This window comes from Chrysemys picta, chromosome 19 (genome assembly GCF_011386835.1).
Source record: "Chrysemys picta bellii isolate R12L10 chromosome 19, ASM1138683v2, whole genome shotgun sequence".
In the NCBI taxonomy this organism is placed as follows: domain Eukaryota; kingdom Metazoa; phylum Chordata; order Testudines; family Emydidae; genus Chrysemys; species Chrysemys picta.
Window position 1 is genome coordinate 8,160,076 of NC_088809.1, and position 19,097 is coordinate 8,179,172.

Consider the following 19,097-nt stretch of genomic DNA (forward strand, 5'->3'; position numbering starts at 1 on the left):
AAAATGATTATTATGTCCAAGTTTTGAATGGAAACAGACATGATACTGCATCAACAGGCCAGTCTGGATGTTGTTGGGGGGAAAACACCCATAACTTGTTGGTGTCATCCCTCCTTTGACATATTTATGATTATATGCAGGTTTCACATGGAAACAGGTACGCCTTGCACAATTTCCGTGAGCTGCCCTGGATGCCATCATTTGGGATAAAACTGTCTGCCGCTTTGCCCAGGGTTGTATATGCCCCCCCCTCCTTTCTCTCCCTGCTGCTTCTCTATTTTTAAAGGGGTTTTACTTAAGAGTTAAAACATTTTTTTAAAGATGCTGACATCATGCCTGGGAAGCGCGTGCTGCAGAATCTCCACCTGCTGGTGCAGGTGCTGCAGGGAGGAGCAGGTTCGCCCCCCCCCCAAAAAAAAACTTTTACATTTTCCTAATTAATGATGGATTTGTTTATTGTTTCCCTCCGATCTATTTATGATAGCGGGAGGAAGGGGTCAGGGCTGGGTTTTTTGAGGGGGGGAGAGGAGGGGATGCTCCTTCCCCCTCCCCATATGCCCTGGGGGTGGGGGGGCAGGAGGTGACCAGCCCTGGACACTCTCCTCTCTCTCCTCCATCTTCTCTCCCGAGCTCAGCTTCCCCAGCTTGGGACGGTCCCATTGGTAGGGCCGCGGGGGGGACGGGCCAGGCTCCGGGCGCCATTGGGCTCCGGCAAGCGGCTGGAAGCGGCGTCCCCCCCCGCGACGCCCGCGTGCCAAGCCGGGTGGATTCACCCCCGCGAGCTGCGGGGCGCCCGCGCTCCTCTGCAGGGCTGGGGCGGGCGGCGCTCCCCGCTCCCGCCCCCCCCCCGCTCCCGCAGTGGTGCGGCCCGGAGGTTAGCGGAAGCGGTCGCTCGGCGCTGCCATGTTGAGCCGCCGCCGCCGCCGCTTTGTTGTCGGCTCCATGTAGCTGGGGCCCGGGGGAGGGAGGGGGGATCGAGCCGGAGTCGCCGCCGCCGACTAGGCCGCCGAGGCCCGGGAAGTCCCCGCCATGGAGGCCAACTGGACCGCGTTCCTCTTCCAGGTGAGGCTGCGGGGAGGCCGGACCCCCCCTTCCCTCACCGGCCGGGGCCACTCCGTCCCCGGGCAGCGGCCGCAGCGCAGCGCGCGGTTTCCAGCTAGGCCAGTGGGCTGTCAGTCAGCGCGGCCGCCCGGCCTCCCTCTCCCCCCCACCCCCCCCCGGCCGGCGGGGGAGGGGGGGAGCCGCGGGGGGAGAGGGGATCCCGCGCTATAGCGCTGTGCTGGGCCGGCTATAGCGCGCCTGGCTAAGCAGCCTGCCCCCGCTCCTTGCAGCGGCAGGGCATTCATGGGGACGGAGCGGGGGGCGTCTCGTTTTTGTTTTTTTTTCCCCCCAAAATTGTTGCCCTCCCAATTTTTTTTTGTAAAAATGTTTTGCCGATATTTTTATCCTTTGTTGCAAATCATCATCATCATTGTGGGGTTCCCCCCCCAAAAAAAAACCCCCACCTCGGTGGAGCACACACTGTGCATGGGAGAGAATAAATTAATCCCTCTTGAAACAGCCGGCCTCGGTGACTGACCAGGGATGTTGTCTTAATTTAAAATAGGGTTTAATTTAAAATAGGGAGCGGGAGATGGATTTTCCTAAGAACTGAGTACTGAAGAGAATAGTAAGGAAAAACACAGAAGGGGAGAGTAATCCCTCCACTTGCAAACTGAGTCACTGGTTTTGTCTGTCTTCAAGACAGCCCTAATGCTCAAAAATACAATACAAAGTTTGTATAATACCGAAAAGGAAACTGTAAAATACCCCAAAACTCTCTTGCTCTCGTGTTTGTGAACTATAACCTGGATCCTTCACTCACTGGCTTCTTTTCTAAAACCTTCTGCCACTTTGTAGCTTGAAAATGTGAAATATGTAATTGCAGTCCCCCCTCCCCCCGAGGGAAAAAAAAAAGCCACACACATCACCTTGTGCAAAGAGGATTATTTTACCTTGAAAATTACAAACCTGGACCTCTTGCTTACTCCTTGTCCTGGCTGGGTTTTTTTTAAAACAACAAAAACATGACATTTGCTTGAAAACCTGAATGGAATGAATAAATCTGTAAAGAGAATGCAACGTTTCTTTTTAAAGGAAAAATAATAGTCTTGCAAGGACTAAGAGATGAGTCACTCACTTGGGTGCTCTGCCTCTGAAAACACGCTTAGAATGTTCTCTTAAGAAGAAAACAAATCTAACAGTCAGAGCTATTGCAAATTCAAACTGTATATACGAACTCTTATTTCGTATTAAATCTTTTTGTATTCATTTGTACAACAGATCTGATACTATAAGATATAGTTCCATATAAGTGCCAGTGATGACACATGCAGTTTGGATAAGGATTTATAATTTTTCTCACTCTAGTGGGCAGTTGTGATTTGAACATAGATAAACTTCTTAGTAAAGTTCTCTCATTCTAGGGCCACCTCCCTTTCTTGAGTTAGTAGTTATTCTGTCTCTCCTCAATATACTGCACTCTATCTTTAAATGTATTTTCAAGAACAACTAATCTTAGTGTGGAGTCTTATAGTTTATTTTATGGCTCTGTCTTTTCACAGATATTAAGCATCATTAATTTAGTTGCTTCGTTGTGTTTTTTTTTGTTGTAAGTGCAATGTACTTTTGAAATACTGACATCAAACTTTTTAGTTTGTTTTTGTGGTAGGTATTTCTTCATTTGATTAAGGATTCAGCAGTTTACCTTCTCAAAAAATATAATTAATGGTGCATAACTAGTGAGCATCTTTGTAAAGATGTGACATGGAAATTCCTTCCTCTTCTGTCCTTCCAGATAATAAAGCTTTAAAACCTTGTAATGACTGTTTAGTAGGTCTTGAGTCATTTTTTATAAAACAAATGCTTTACAATACTGTTTATCCTAATGTACCTAAACATAGTGGTGATTGGGGAAGTTATAAGTAGTATCTTCTTGTTACTACCCCATCCCACCAAAACAAGAACAGATCATTAATAGGCTCATAATTTAAAATCCATTTAACAAATCTGCACCTTTATTTTTGTTTGGTAACTGTTAAATATCAAATACTGTGCTGATAATATAGAGAGGCAATGTTTACTTCACATGGTTTTCAATTGTGACATCTGTAGAGGAATTTTTTAAATAATTAAAGGGAATATTTAAAACCCTGTGTGGATAACTGTAATTCTTAGCCAGTTGGTGTTGGGGAAATTATTAAATGTCTTAATTTTAGTTTTAATGGCAATTAAATGTGTACAGTGAATTTTTATTCCCCTTTCATAATAAAGATATTGATCATGTTTAGGTGTTACCTTGATTAATTTTACCTTTTGAAATGTAGATTATACTGAATAAGCAACTTCAGTTCATTTTTTTTTTTTTTTTTTATTAGTGTTCTAGCACATGCATATTTTGAAAACCACTTTGTACCCGCCTGGAAAGTGAAAGTTGTATCTGTTAATGTTAGGAGAAATCATCCCTCAAACAGGGCATTCAAGATATGACTCACTGATGCTAATTTGCTGTTCTGACATGAAGGCTCCAGTGCAAAAATCTCTTAGCCTCTGGCACTGGAAGTTCACAATGCCACATCCTATCACCTTGGGTCATGAAATACAGTTTTTATTTTGTTTGCTATCCTCCTGGAATGAAAGTTTGCTTAGTGAGAGAAATGCTATATTTTGCATGGAAGACTTTTTTTCCAGGCAATCAAAACATCATAAATGTTGACTTGACATTAATGCTAAGTAAAGTAAAACAGTGAATAAATATGACTTGCAAAAGGCAAGCAGCAGGTGCTGTTTCATTGTGTGCATTCCCTCTTATAACAGCAAGGGGAAAAAATACAGCCTGATCCCTCTTTAGAAAGCTTAATATAGAGAATCCTTGGAAACTGAGGAATGCTGCTTGTTGCAGACAGGTTTTGTTAAAAAGGCAATATTGGTAATAACGGTGGAGTATCTGAGAGCCAAGGTAAGCAGCTTTATATAAGAGATGGTTTCATAGCAGACAGCCTTATGAATACATTGTTTCATGTCAGACATTTATACTGGTACAACAGAAATAATTGTATTACCTTGCAGTGCTAATGGTTCTTTAAGGCTTAAAAATGTCCTTAGACTGCATAAGTTTGAACCTTGTCCAAAGGATTTGGACTCCCTATTATCCGATCTGCTAGCTCTCCCTTTGAAATTGTATATCTTGAGCTATCTTAGGATATTAACCACTTGTACTCTGTGTGAAAACACATTTACTATGGCCTGACTGGAAAAGGCTCTGAACAGAAAGCTCCAATTAAGTGTCTGATTCTGTTGACCAAGATTTTTAAATCTTGTGCAAAGGCAACTGGAAAAAAAAAATTAAAATTGTACTGTTATCAGTACATGAAATGTTCTTGAACTTGTGTTTTATATTGTACCCATTTCGGCATCTGTATGTATTACACATCAGAAAGCATCAGTTTATAAAACAGGAGAAAGTAAAATAATACAAAATATCACTTAGGTCATGCAAAAGCTTGATGGGAAAAATGAGCCTCATGCTGTGCTCTAAGTCAGTGGCTGTCAACCTTTCCAGACTACTGTACCCCTTTCAGGAGTCTGATTTGTTTTGCCAACCCCCAAGTTTCACCTCAGTTAAAAACTACTTGCTTACAAAATCAGACATAAAAATACAGAAGTGTCACAACACACTATTACTGAAAAATTGCTGACTTTCTAATTTTTACCAGATAATTATAAAATAAATAAATTGGACTATAAATATTGTACTTGCAGTTCAGTGTATAGCTTATGGAGCAGAATAAACAAGACATTGTCTTTATGAAATTTTAGCCTGAACTGACTTCACTAGTGCTTTTTATGTAGCCTGTTATAAAACTGGGCAAATATCTAGATGAGTTGAGATACCCCTGGAAGACCTCTGTGTGCCCCTGGTTGAGAACCAGTGCTCTGTTAGTAAACTCAGGCTCTGAGGGAGTTCCACACTTGCACCATTTTCCAAGAATGCCCTTTCTCCCATCTTCAAGAATGCGTGTTTAGGGTTTAACTGAGGCACCTTGGTATGTCCACACTTAGCCTGGTAACACTCAACATATTTGTTGCATCCAAAGTTTCTGAATAGACCTAAAAAGTACAGGGAGGTGGACCAGTCACCCTAACTGCTTGTAGTAATCAAAGCAAGTAATGCCATGGACTTTCACACAGAACAGCTTGAGCTAAGCTGTGAACTAGTCTCCCACCAAATAGTATAGGAGTGTTGCAGAGCGGGCATTCTCATCCACATGGGCTAAGACTTGTGTGCACTTTCAACCCATTTTCAAAGAACACCATTATGGTCTGAAGTTTCAGGGTTTGTGAATATGGGAAGACAAAGTGAGTACATGAGCATCCTGAATGAATGTAGTGTTGCATGGAAGTCTTAAAACTCCTACTTAGATGTACTTAATATTGTAGTCATTGCTTCTGGTTATTGATGTGCTGTAGAGGTAAAAGAAGGAAGGCTTGGATGCCACCAAAATAGAAAGTCACAGATTGCTTCTGTAAATAGTAAAGTCTTCAAAGGGCTTTAAGCAATTGGCTATTGGGTAAAGCTGAAAGGATATGAATTTGAATGTGCTTAATAATGGTACAATCCTGATTCAAAATGAAAGCTGACAGTCCTGTAGGCTCCAAATCATTACCTAGTTTTAGTCAACCTGCAAAGTCCCAAATGTGGCAAGACCACGTAAAATGAGGTACATATCACTTAATAAAGGAAAGCACAGAGGAGTAGTTTTGGAAAGATGTGGCATTAATAAAAATACAAGTTTAAATAAAATCAGTTTCATGCCACAGGCCTGTTTTGTTGCACTGCTGTAACTAAATCGATTTTATAACTGATCTAGTTATACTGGTGCAAAGCCCTACTATAGATACCCTTAAACTGATTTAAATCATGCTTATAATTATTTGGCTTAATGTTACTTTAAGCTAAATAATGTTAAGCATGGTTTAAACCAGTTTGAGTGTCTTTAGTAGGGCTTTGCACCAGTTTAACTAGATCCGTTTTTAAATTTAATTACAGAAGTACAAGTTGTCCAATATAAACACCCTGCACCATGTCTGCTACCAGCCTCAGGTAGGAGAGGGTACTGGTAAGTAGAGGGATGTTCATTGTGGTATGATAGCAGAGATTTTTCTAGTGCTGCCCTCAGAGATGCAGCAGTCCAGGTTTGTCAGCATTTATCAGTTACATTTTTTTGTTTTGTTTTAAGAATAACTTCTGTTGCAAGTCGATGCTCCAGAAATCACCAGATTCCTACCAGTGCTTATTGACTAGCCCCTCTCTCTTTTGTGAAAGACTTGGTGATAAAGAGAAAATAAACTTGTCTTTATTCTCATCAGTTTCCATAAACAAAGAGCACCATAGAGCATCTTAGTCATTGTGTTAATGCCATGGGAAACCATTAAATATATAACTATAAATCTAGCATGTAACAGTTCTTGAAACAAATTTTTAAATGCAGTTCCAGCACTGACAAAGTAGTGCAAAGAGAGGGATTCAAGTAAGATGCCTCATTTCTTCCTGGTTCACTGTGGCTGCAGTTTAATTTTTACAGGGTTTTTAAATGTAACCATCCACCAGGCTGATGTTAACACTTGTCTGGCACATTGGTCAACCCCTTCAGTACATCCTTAGTCTGCCATCACAGATCTGGTATATTCTCCATATGATCACTTTTATGTAGGGAGTGTCATTGAGATAGAAATCAAGCAATATGTTAAAAGGCCTGACGAATACCTGGTAATTTGCTATAAGAAATGTTGCCCTCAGGATATTTAAAAATTGTTTCATGTGATTTGCACTTTCCTACACCTATGTACTGCAGAGTCTGTGCATAACACATGGATTTAAATGTAAGTGGTTTATCCAATCAGGAAACCATTGTAGTGAGACTTGTATAATTTCTTGCACTTGTTAGTTCAGTGACTTTTTGGTCTAAAATTTGCTTTCCTTTGCCTGTAAATGTTCTCAGCATGTCAAAGCGAGCGCCCTCCAACAGAAATTCTGAAGTGTGAATGTTTGATTTTAGGCACATGAAGCCTCACATCACCAACAGCAGGCAGCACAGAACAGTTTGCTGCCCCTCCTGAGCTCCGCTGTTGAGCCACCTGATCAGAAGCCGATTCTACCCTTACCAATAACCCAGAAACCTCAGCCTGCACCAGAAACATTAAAAGATGCTATTGTTGGGATTAAAAAGGAAAAACCTAAAACCTCCTTTGTATGCACCTACTGCAGCAAAGCTTTCAGGGACAGCTACCATTTGAGGCGCCATGAGTCCTGCCACACAGGGATAAAGTTAGTGTCACGGCCAAAGAAAACTCCCACCACAATGGTGCCCCTAATCTCAACTATTGCTGGCGACAACAGCCGAACTTCATTGGTTTCAACTATCGCAGGCATCCTGTCAACGGTCACTACATCTTCCTCTGCCACCAACCCCAGCAGTAGTGCTGGTGCAACAGCCATGGCTGTGACTCAGACGGTGAAGAAGCCCAGCAAGCCTGTTAAGAAGAACCATGCTTGTGAGATGTGCGGAAAAGCCTTCCGGGATGTGTACCACCTCAACCGGCATAAGCTATCCCACTCAGATGAAAAACCTTTTGAATGTCCAATTTGTAATCAGCGCTTCAAGAGGAAGGACCGCATGACCTATCATGTGAGGTCTCATGAAGGTGGCATCACCAAACCATACACCTGTGGTGTTTGTGGAAAAGGCTTCTCGAGGTACCATGTAGAAAATCCCAGGCGAGCTCAAGTATTGGCTTTTCGTAATCAAGAAGGGTTAAACTATCATAGCAAGGGGCTAGGAGAACCAGACATCTTAGAAGATTGGTGAGGGGATAAAGAGCCTTGTTTACTTAGGGTGTGGGTCTCAATCTAAGACTATTTGATCATGACTAAAAGTTGTCACTGTTTTATGGTTATTCAATGTTCTGAAATGACCTGATGGCCTCAATCCAGGTCACAGTGGAAAGGTGTCCGCATCACCATTGGTGCTAGCTGGACCCCTTGTTAGCAGTCTTTGTAGGGGTCAAAGATTGAATGGGGCATGGAGACTGATCTGTCATCTTGCCTTTAACATAACCCCTTCCAGATCAAGATTGAGGTTCATTGGCAGAGCAGTGTGGGGGAGCTTGCATTGCTGCTGGCTGTGCTGTATCTGTTCTGTGACTAGAGCGAACGTCAGTCTCTAGGACTGTTAATGCAACTCCTTTTTACAAGTACTAAAAATTCACTAACTGTAGCACTTCCAGGTGTATAATAGACACATGGCTGAGTTTTAAACTTTGCTGGCTGGGTCCTAGTGTAATCATTTTTGCATTATTCTAGCAGCGGGTTGTTTTATAGGTAAGGGGAGATTTTTTTGTCCTTGAAAGGGAGGTGGGCTGCAAATGGCAATCAATGCAATGTTCAGTGCTGCTCGCCGAAGAATCCTTGCCGTCTATTTGTAATGGTACATGTTCTGTTCTGTACCTCTGTTCTTTCACAGGCCTGATCACTTAAGCTGTCATGTCAAACACGTTCACTCGACAGAGAGACCCTTCAAATGCCAAGTAAGGGTTAACATGATTTATTAACAGCATAAGTTTTATTGTACAGTTAGTCAATGTCAACTGAGTATTTCACCAAGGACTGTGTTGATTTACCTAGTTCCCTTGAATGCAAGGTTTGGAATATAGCTCTGTCCACGCTGCTTGTAGTTAGTTGGTGTTGTAGTTAGGATACCAGTGTAGAAGCAGCTTAAGATGATGGTGTGCCTACCATTTGTAAGATTAGAGGCTTATTTGCTCCTTGAAGAATATTCCCAAAACCCTATTGTTTGTCAAGTTTGCCTTTAAAAACAGTGTGACTAAATCCTCAAATTGACATTGATTGCTGAAGTAATGTGTAGGATTTGTTTAGCAATGCTTATAGGCAAAGGTGGTTATGAAAATAGAGTATTTTGCTTGAAATTGAAAGGAAATTGTCATGGTGAAAGTAAGTTGAAGATTAAAAACAAGAGGCAGAACTTGACTAGTGTTGAACAATCAACTCTTCTATGGTTTCGCTTGGAATCATCCATGCACGTTCCAACCTGTCTCTAGTGACTCATCATATTATAAGTAAATGCTTTGAATTAAAAGAATAGCTCTAAAGAAATGCTTTGTTTTCCCTTTCCTGATTTTTGGATTGGAACTAAACTGAGTAATAAAAAATAATCATAACCAGAAATATACAGTGAAGCCTGTATAAGAGACCACCCTTGTCTACTGTAGGTATTTATAAACCATCTATCACTTAGGTATCCAAGACAATCTTTTATTTTAAGAAATTGCTCCGAAGTAGGCCCAGTAGTATAGAGTATTCTTCTGTTCCACACTTATCAGAAGACCATTTCCATTAAGCAATTAGATTATGTTCCGTCTCTTAAGTGGTAGCTTGAGATAGGCTTCACTGTAAATCCATGTAAAATCAAAAGGTTTGTCAACATGCCTAAGGTACGGTAGCACCTAGAAAATAAAATATACTTTTAAATGGGCCATGTGGTCCCCAGTGGAATAAGATGGTCTACACTTAAAAAATGCTGTTGTCCTTCATCTAGACATGCACTGCTGCCTTTGCCACCAAAGACAGACTGCGGACACACATGGTGCGCCATGAAGGAAAGGTATCGTGTAATATCTGTGGTAAACTTCTGAGTGCAGCGTATATCACCAGCCACTTAAAGACACATGGGCAGAGCCAAAGTATCAACTGTAATACCTGTAAACAAGGCATCAGTAAAAGTAGGTGAACGTTTTAAAAACACTTCAGTAAATGTATTCTAAACATTTTGCAACATAAGTTGCCTTTGACTTTCTTAAAATGTAAAATACACCTGTGACTCAGTTTAGGTGTTTGCATCTATCAGAAAATAGATCTTTGAAAATGGATTCTTCATGAAAAACTTCAGATCAGGGGTATGTGGAACTGGTCTGGAACTAGGAATATTGTCTTATCTCTTAGAGGAATGCCCTGAAGTGAGAGAAAATAGTTCTTCACTTTTAAGTATGAAGATCCTAATATCTTTGTCTTTCAACTTATGAGTACAATTGGATATATCCTGAATTACTTCCTTAACCGCAAAAAAATAAATAAATCAAAAGGGTGGGCGGGAGAGAGTGTCCAGGAGTTTAAATCAGTAACAGAATGTGTGTAGATTTAAAAATGACACATTTGCCTTTTATAGCAAAATATTTGAAAACTTGGCAAGTCTTCTGTTCAGGATTTCGAGCTTGATCAAATCTCAGTGAAGCCAAAGTCTCCCACTGATTTCCATGAGCTTTGGATCAAGGCTGTCAGTGTTTTTTCCTTGAAGCATTGGACAAAACAAGCACTTCAAGCAAAGCATTTTCCTGCATTGCCTGATGCGTTTTGGGCATTGGTGATATTTGGCCTGTGATGTACAGGAGATCAGACTAGACGATTGTAATTCTGGCCTTAAAATCTGTGAATATCCTCAGCAGAAATGTTGAATCCTGAACTTTGGAGTGGCAAGTAAGTGAAGGAGAGACTGGCTTGCTCTCTCAAAAGTATATGAAATTTAAATCTACACATCATGTTGGTGATTTAGGCTGGGATTTTCAAAGGAGTCTAAAGGAGTTGGGTGCCTAACCCTTCTAGGTTCTTTTGAAAATTCCATCCTTAAAACATTCAAACAGTGTTTTGCCTTTTAGTTCATATTTAATGTGTTCTTTTATTCCCAGAAGTTTGAGGACAGTTGGAATATCTAGTAAGCGTGAAAGATATTTACTGAATTGGATGTGGAAAATAAAATTAAAATGTGAATTATTTTTGGAGTAGGGGTTGTTGGAGTCTGTCCTCGTTCCCACAGTACCAACTACTCTGCCTTTCATTGTCAGTTCAGTGACCCTAAACAGCTCGCGGGAGGTATTATGGGACTCACAAAAGGCAGAGATGAAAGTGGCAGGAGCAGCAATGTGGCCAGGGAGTAAATAGCTATTTTCTGATGTGAAGGTGAACTAAAAATGTTTTTAATTTTGATTTCAAGAAGGGGTGAGAGGTCTTTTTTTTTTTAAGTAATTAGTGCTGTGTTTTCACATAACTTGACTCGGCTGCCTCCTTGAGATCTCTGGGAATTTGATCTGTATGAGTACCATAGAAGCCATTTCATTTTAAAGTCCTGTATTTCATTCTCTTTGTTTATCATCCTTGAGATGTCACTCACTCTGAAAGAGAAATCAGGCAGTTGATAGTTTGTACTTCTCTAGATCTTAGAGAGGTAATTTTACTGAAATACAGCACTAATTAAATGTTTTTAAACACTATCTTTCTCTTTTCAAGATTCTGAACATGTTTTTAACTTAAACAAAAGCCTTCATCCTTTCAGTAGAAAGGAGCATACATTTCCAAGGTGAATTTGTGTGTGTTTTTACTTGACTGGCGTAGCATGCATGAGTGAGGAGACCAGCAACCAGAAGCAGCAGCAACAGCAGCAGCAGCAACAACAACAACAACATGTAACAAACTGGCCTGGAAAGCAGGTAGAGACACTGAGATTATGGGAAGAAGCGGTCAAAGCAAGGAAGAAAGGTAAAACAAAATAACATAATCTATTATATTGATTTACTTGTTTTTTTTAAACTCTAATCTGTTTTACAAAAAAAATGTTAGAGAGAATGTGAAATGGCAAAAATTGACACATGAAAATTAATTCTTGGTCATAAAAATAAAAGCTAAAAAAAAAATCGGTGATAACCTTATGTAACATTCACTTAAATGATCTTCTTTACTACTTATCTTCAATCAGATTCTGCCCTTGAATGTGCACATAAGCCTCCTTTTGCAGTTAATGGGAGCTGTGCCTGTACTCAAAGGCAGAGTTTGGCCTTTGATTTCTGTGTGATTTCTGGACCTTGTTTAAAACATCAACCAGTTGTTAGATCTCACACATACACGTTTTTTGTGTAGACATCAGTTTCCGTTTAAACACTTTTCATATCCCCTCTTCATATCCCTGTTCTTCTTTCCCATTTTATTTCATTCACTTGTACCCATCACATAACTGTATTTGTCCAAAGTCTGGTGAAATTCATACTCCCTTTTTTTCCATTGCTTGGTGTCCTTCTAATTACAAAATTCACTAGATTATAGTCACTATTGCCAAGATACTGCTCACCTCTACCTATCCTATTGTATTGAAAGTTGAATAGTGCCCTTTTGTTGTTCACTGTGCCTGCTGTGTAAGGAATAGATTGCTTCAGTTTAGTGTCTCATTTGGAGTGTAGTTTGAAATCTCCAGTTACCTCTAGTTTATTCTTTTCACAACCCTTTGGTTTCTAATTTCTGTCATGTGGCTCCCTCTGATTAAATGTTTTATGATGAATTCCTGCTGTCTATTTATTCCTTTTAATTAACTCTTAATTTTGAACAATAAATATTCTCCACCCATCTTTCCCCTCAAGCTCCTCACAATTCCTCCATATTCTATCAGTTATTCCAGTCCTCTTTTTCTGGACAAGGCAGCTAGCTCCCTTTCTGATTGTTGCTGCCACAAAGATTTTTCTAATTCAATGATAGGTTGTTTAGAAACAGCCTAACCTTTTTTCTTATAAACAGTGATAACTGAAAACTATTAGAATTTACCTGGTTAGTGCTCCAATGCTATAGGGATGAAAGACTTAGGAAAACCAGAGTGAGGCTTGTTCTACTCCTTCTCTTCTATATCTTGTTTCTACTTCCTTCTTTCTTACCATATGTATCTGTCAAAGTGCTTTTTACAAAAACAATTATATTAAAAAGAGGGTGAGGGGCACTGAGGTGGGGGTGGGAAAAGTATTGTGCCAAGTTTTTCAATAAGAGTCAAACTGATACTGTTTAGTGAAACCTGTGGCGCTCGAAGAGCACCCCTGATATCTGGGGAGAGGATGGGAGGGTGTCATGGCTAAAGAAATCACTCTGTTTGGAAGACGAAACTAGACCAGTCAGTTCCATTCTTGTTCATGGTCCTTTTCATGCTGGTTCTCATTAATTAGCACCACATGTTGTGTTGGTTTTGCAATACCACAGGGGAATTTTTAAATTGAACAGTTTATTTAATTTCAGGTATTTGTTGTTATAATTGTTTTAAATCCCCCCACACACACTTTTTTCCCCCTCTGAACCTGATTATTGACCCTGAACAATCAACAGTGACCCTCAAATGGGGCTAATGTAAAAGAAAACACTCTCTTAATACATTTGAATAGCCTGCATGGCAAGGGTGGACTCTTGGCTCTTAGTTTACTTCTTGAAATATGGATATAGACTGAGCTTAGTGTCCTACTCTACAAATGTGAAGCAAGGCACATTTTAAAAAATGCCATAACATTGATATGGAATATATTTTTTCGGTTTCTTTAGCAGTCATCCCTTTCTTTTATCCGCGTCCACCAACCCGCTTCTGTTTTTGGAGCGTTGTTCTATGGCTAACCAGCAGGTGGTGCTGATATCTAATGGAGTCATCTGCCTCTTCCATGGAGCCTGGCTGTATCTTCTCCACAAAGTGTCCAGCCCTTGCTAGACCCAACTGGGAACAGACCCAGGATCCTCCATCTCAGGGCAGGGTCCTCTTGGTTCTTGCCTGTTCAGCCATAGTCTCTGTTGCAAAACAAAGTAAAATATTGGTGTGGAATTGTAGTTAATGTAAAAGCTGAGGAGATAATGGGGGTTATAAGATCTACTGACTGGGTATACTTGAAAATTGCTAAGATAAACTTACCACGATCAGTGGAACAATTTAGCGGAAATAATTAAGACTGAAATAAGCAGGTAAACATTGAAATTAGCTTTGCTTATCAGTCCCTAATAATGACTTTTTAAAACCTTCACAGAATGTCAATTCACCTTTGAGAAGGCTATAGAGTACGTACCATTCGGTATGTACACTCTCTTCTCTACTTATAATGTTCCTCTTGAGAGGATTTTTCTGATTTGTACAATACTGTTTTTGTGAACATCAAAACCCTCTTTATAAGACAACCTCACTTGACTTCTCAGGAAAGAATTTTGAATTCAAATGAGCTGCATGAAAGTTATATTTATTGTAGGCTGTAGAATGTTAACAGTTAATTTTCTTTAGAAAATATTAGTAAGTTATTCCAGAATTTGTTCTTGTTTTTTTTTTTTTTTAAATCTTGTCCATGTTTTTTTATGTGTTAAAACTTTTTGTCTTTTTATGTCTCATTTTTAGAAGCTGCTAACTTGTGCCAAACCTCCACTGCTGCTACTACGCCTGTGACTCTTACTACTCCATTCAATATAACGTCCTCTGTGGCTTCTGGGACTATCACAAACCCAGTCACAGTGGCAGCTGCAATGAGCATGAGAAGTCCAGTAAATGTATCAAGTGCAGTTAATATATCCAGTCCGATGAACCTAGGGCATCCTGTAACTATAACAAGTCCATTATCCATGACATCTCCATTAACGCTCACAACACCAGTCAATTTACCTACCCCAGTAACTGCTCCAGTGAATATAGCACATCCAGTCACTATAACATCTCCTATGAATCTCCAAACACCAATGACGTTAGCAGGTCCATTAAATATAGCAATGAGACCGGTAGAGAGCATGCCTTTCCTGCCTCAAGCCTTGCCCACGTCTCCTCCTTGGTAAAGAATCTGTAAACAGTATTAAAGGGGATTAAAACTGAATCCTTACCAGCAGGTTTTTTAGTTGTTGTTAATAATAATAATAATAATAATAATGTTAATAATGTAATAATAAAGTCAAACTAAATAACTGGCTTAATGTGCACCAGTGAAAGACCCTAATAGCATCTTTCCCTGTTGATTTGGCTCATCGTGTTCAAACTAGAGTTTGTAATTTATCACTTTGTTTAAAGCAAGTTTTACCGTTAGCTGACTATGATGATGTTGAAATAGGACAGGTGGTTACTTGCCACAGTTTAAAAACCAGTCATTAAAAATCAGCATTACTGTTTTATCCCAGAAATTATAAACTAGCAAATGATTTTAATCCAAACACTAGCAAAGACCCCTCCATATGCTTGACAGGGTGGATGGCTAATTTTAACTTGCCAGTTCTAAATCCACTGATTCAGAGCTAGTGTAGTATCTTTGTCTGTGTTAATGTTTTTTTATGAGTAAATGCATTACAATGTTGTCATTTTTTAATGCATTTTGGAGAAAATATGCATTTTACCTTTGGGAATATGGTAATTTCAGGCAGCATTCCCTATGGGAAAGGTGATACCAGCTCTGATATGCAAAGCATATGATAACTTATCATTCTAACTTCAACATATAATAGGGATTGTGACCTGATATTTGGAGATGTAAATATTACCCAAAATATTACCCTAAGGAAATGTAGCATTGTAGTCAACTTTTTTTTTTTTTTTTTTAAACTGTTAATGTTTGGTAAGAAACAGCCATGGCTGACAGAAGAGGAGTTGAAATGTGTGTAAACATGGTCTCTAAACAGTCAAAACCCTTGGGACTCTTATCTAGGAGCAAAAGGATGCTTTGAATCTTATAAAATATTGCTTTAAGCTGGAAGACTCTGGAAGCGCTGGGGTGTGATGTATATGCCCTCTCTCTCCCAATCAGAACCTGTTGATGTTGCAGCAGGGGACAGACGTGTTAGTTGTTCACTAGAAGTTTTTGTCTTATATTAAATTGTATACAGTTTTTATTCTAACCACTAACTAGGTAGGATGACCCTTCAGGACAAGCCAAGAGCGTCTTTAATTTCTCCCGTATTTCTTAATCAAGTGTTGTGCAGATCTGTTCAACTTTGTAAATATTTTCAAACATCATCATTTTTACTTTATTCTTCTATTGTGTTAACACATTTCTATCAATTTGTGGTGTTTGTGGCATGACAGTCTGAGCTGTCCAGCCCAGAAGTACTCCACAAATGGTTACACATGTTGAAACTACATGTGCTTTTTATTTCTTAGACTGTTTATCTGTACATAAAGTAGAAAGCAAAATATAGGGAAACAGATATACTTTTTAGACTATCATGTCACATATTCACGTTTTTAAAACTTTGTTTAAAAAAGACACCCTAAAACCAAGACTCTACGTTTAAAAAAAAAAAAAAAGAAAAGAAAAGAAAAAGAAAAATGTAAAGCGTCGAGCTGTTTTTATCTTAATGAAGTTGAAAGCAATGGAGATTAGTGTGTACACATCTTACAGAATCCTAGCAGGATTGACTAGTCAAAATGGACTGCTTCCGTTGATACCCTGCCATGTCAGTACAAGCAGCAAATACCAGATTTCTAGGTCAGGTGACAGGTATCTGTTTCATTATGCGAAATCGTTCTAGGGGCTTGGACTACATAGTAAAACAAAAAAATAGAACTTAGTGTAAAATAATTTTATAAATGATCTTTTGTACTTTAGGACATCAAATTGTACAACTTTTGTATATATAAAAGCTTAGGAACTTTCTGTTTAGCAGAAAGGAAACACATTCCTACACTTTTAATGTATATGTTTGTTATAATGTCCATGTAAACATATGCCCTATGTTTGTGCCTTTTAATTAGTTTGTCTCAATAAACAAAAATGTAGAGAAGAATATGTAGCTATGACTTTGTTACCACTGTTTTTACTCCAACAGTACAAAGATCTTTGTTTTCTACAGTAGAGCATTGCATGCAGACAGCTACATGAGTTAAACTGATGTGGCCAAAGTGAGGCATGTAATCAAATGCAGCCCAGCAAAATCTGTCACTGTCTCTCCTTAGCAGCCTAATTGTGATCAAGGATTGCATGCTGGGATATGTAGTCTCCAAGCCCTACACCTCTGTATTACAGATGAAAGTGATATCAACTTGCACCATTTTTACAAACTAGGTACAGCCTTCTAGCACCTGGCAAGCTGCTACTGTGACTCTCAGTTGGGTGAAGTTTGGGAGTCCCTGAGCTTAAAAAAAATAAAAGCATTAAACAATATGGAAATGTGTACTAGAAATGGTTATGAATTAATTATATAATAAACAACTGTGAGACTTCATTGTATGTTGTCAATTAAGGTAATATTCAGAATGAATCTTTCAGTCCGCTTCTGTGCCCTGACAGTCACATTTCAGTTCTTACAGAGGAACAAACTCATTAAACACATATAAGGAAATTCCCCATTGTGCTAGAGAATGGATGTTTCTTGAATAATTCTGAAACCACTAACCATACTGCTCTTAGCAGAAAGTACACCTGAAGAGGCAAAGGGTATTGTCTTTCCCTTTTTTATTTTAACTGGCTCAGCTCAAAGTTACCTGATCTAAAAGGCTGCATTAACTAATCTTCAACCTGTCTCATTCTTAATTGGGTAAACCATTTGATTTTTACTGAATACAAATTGTTCTCCTAAGGTGTGCTCCTCCACTGTCCCTATTCTGACAATTTTACTTGTATGGCCATCTCACAGAATAATTTATCAAAAGTAGTTTGAAATAAAGTTAACTAATTACACTTCATGTATTGCATCCTACCTTTAACCAAATCAGTTCATCTAAAGTATAGAAAGATAACAAGGTCAGCCACTGTAAATATGTGATGTACTATGGATGGATGGCTTATGGGGCAACTTGAGCCATTTCACTGCTGGTCTAACTTTATTTTAAATGACAAAGGCACAGAGGAAATTGTTAATCTGGAGCAGCCATCTAGATTTGTTCTCTTGAGTTAAAATTTCTATACAGTTTATATTTAGACTAGTTAGGAATTAAGGAATTGTTATGCTAAATAATGCCCTTGGCTTATCTAAGCCAATATCTTGTTTCTAAAGTAGTTAGCACTCCCCATGCCTCAGAGGAAGGTGCAAGAGCTATGCAGTAGGCAGATAGGGGATAATCTGCCTCCTAATTGTGATTGTGAGAGAGTGACTAACCCTGAAGCATGAGGTTTTTTTTATCCCTTGCAAACTTTCTGTGAAATCCAGGCTCCGCTGAAGTCTGTGTTAAAACTCCCATTGACTTCAGTGGGGCCAGGATTTCACTTTATTTGCATTAAATACTGTCCTAACTGGATATTCTTATCTGTATAAACATCCAATCCTTTGAATCTTGCTAAATTCTGGGCCTTGATGCCATCCTCTTGTTCACCTTGACAGTTTGTCCTATTAATGCAACCCAGTGAAAGTGATGTCACCTGAGTTCTTTCAGGGTCTTTCTGCCTGGTTCATCACCAGATATGACATGTCTTATTTTTTAGAATGAATAATACATGGATGATGGTGTCAGAGGGAACATGTTAAAGGGTGGGATTTCATAAGCACTGGGCAGTGAACTAATGGCTTCTGGCGACTAAAACGGTCTTCAATCGAATTCTCAGAATGGCTTCTCCCAGAATTCAGATCTAATCAGTGACCTGCAAAATCCTCTGCATGCAAGAAGGGCTAAGGTGTTACTAGGCTCACCTGTGATTTTTAGAAGCTATGTTAAGTGAAAGTAAATATTTATGGCAGAGGCTATCCTGGGAATCAGCTAAACCAGCATGCCTTGGAACCTAGCCCTGTTTTTCTTGTGCATTCAGAACTATAGACTTCAATGGCAGTTTTGGGTAAGCAGATAATTTAGGATTTGGCCTTTCTGTAGAACAATACCTGCTACTACAAGTAATCAGCATGGTTTTTGTTTTTAAGAGAGTGTGGATCATCCTCCCTACGTGTAAATAAGTAAACCAATCTTCTACTTTATACACTTACTAAAGTCAGCTTGAAGTAATTGTGGGGCAAAGATCGATGAGTTAAATCCTGCTCACTTTGAGTCACATGAGTAAAGTAAACAGCATTAGCCATTGATTTCTGTTAAAAAGTGTAATTCTGACTCATCTACTTGTACCAGTATTCTCTTCAATCAAGGGGTAGCTAAGACAGAACTGGAACAATACGCCCAGTGTAGTGCTATTAATAACCAAACAAAATCTTCATCAGTAGTTTACCTTACTGTAGAAATACATTATTTGTATATAATGTCATGTTTAATATGTGCTCAGTAATAAAATATTATATTATGTCTGTCAAAGAGCTT

The 19,097-nt window shown here is 39.3% G+C and overlaps 1 protein-coding gene across 5 annotated transcripts; it reads left to right on the forward strand.

Moving 5' to 3' along the window:
- The first annotated feature begins 877 nt into the window (after nucleotides 1–877).
- On the forward strand, nucleotides 878–16,188 carry VEZF1 (vascular endothelial zinc finger 1). 5 transcript variants are annotated; one of them, XM_005298861.5, is made up of 7 exons: nucleotides 878–1,062; nucleotides 7,098–7,795; nucleotides 8,562–8,625; nucleotides 9,654–9,837; nucleotides 11,501–11,644; nucleotides 13,924–13,968; nucleotides 14,283–16,188. In XM_005298861.5, the coding sequence occupies exons 1-7, from the start codon at nucleotides 1,030–1,032 to the stop codon at nucleotides 14,708–14,710; spliced, it is 1,596 nt and encodes a 531-aa protein (XP_005298918.1). In that variant the 5' UTR covers nucleotides 878–1,029; the 3' UTR covers nucleotides 14,711–16,188. The 5 variants fall into 5 exon arrangements, with proteins under 5 accessions (XP_005298918.1, XP_005298919.1, XP_023955460.1 ...); XM_024099692.3 differs by having other exon boundaries at nucleotides 888–1,062; nucleotides 7,098–7,903; XM_005298860.5 differs by having other exon boundaries at nucleotides 888–1,062; nucleotides 7,098–7,816.
- The last annotated feature ends 2,909 nt before the right edge of the window (nucleotides 16,189–19,097 follow it).

What these genes read in the sequence shown, in the direction of transcription:
- VEZF1 (XM_024099692.3), top strand. Translation starts at nt 1,030, where the DNA reads ATGGAGGCCAACTGGACCGCGTTCCTCTTCCAG. An exon ending in AGAGACCCTTCAAATGCCAA is followed by an intron (nt 8,626 to 9,653) that starts GTAAGGGTTAAC and finishes TCCTTCATCTAG; the next exon opens with ACATGCACTGCTGCCTTTGC. An exon ending in GGTCAAAGCAAGGAAGAAAG is followed by an intron (nt 11,645 to 13,923) that starts GTAAAACAAAAT and finishes AAACCTTCACAG; the next exon opens with AATGTCAATTCACCTTTGAG.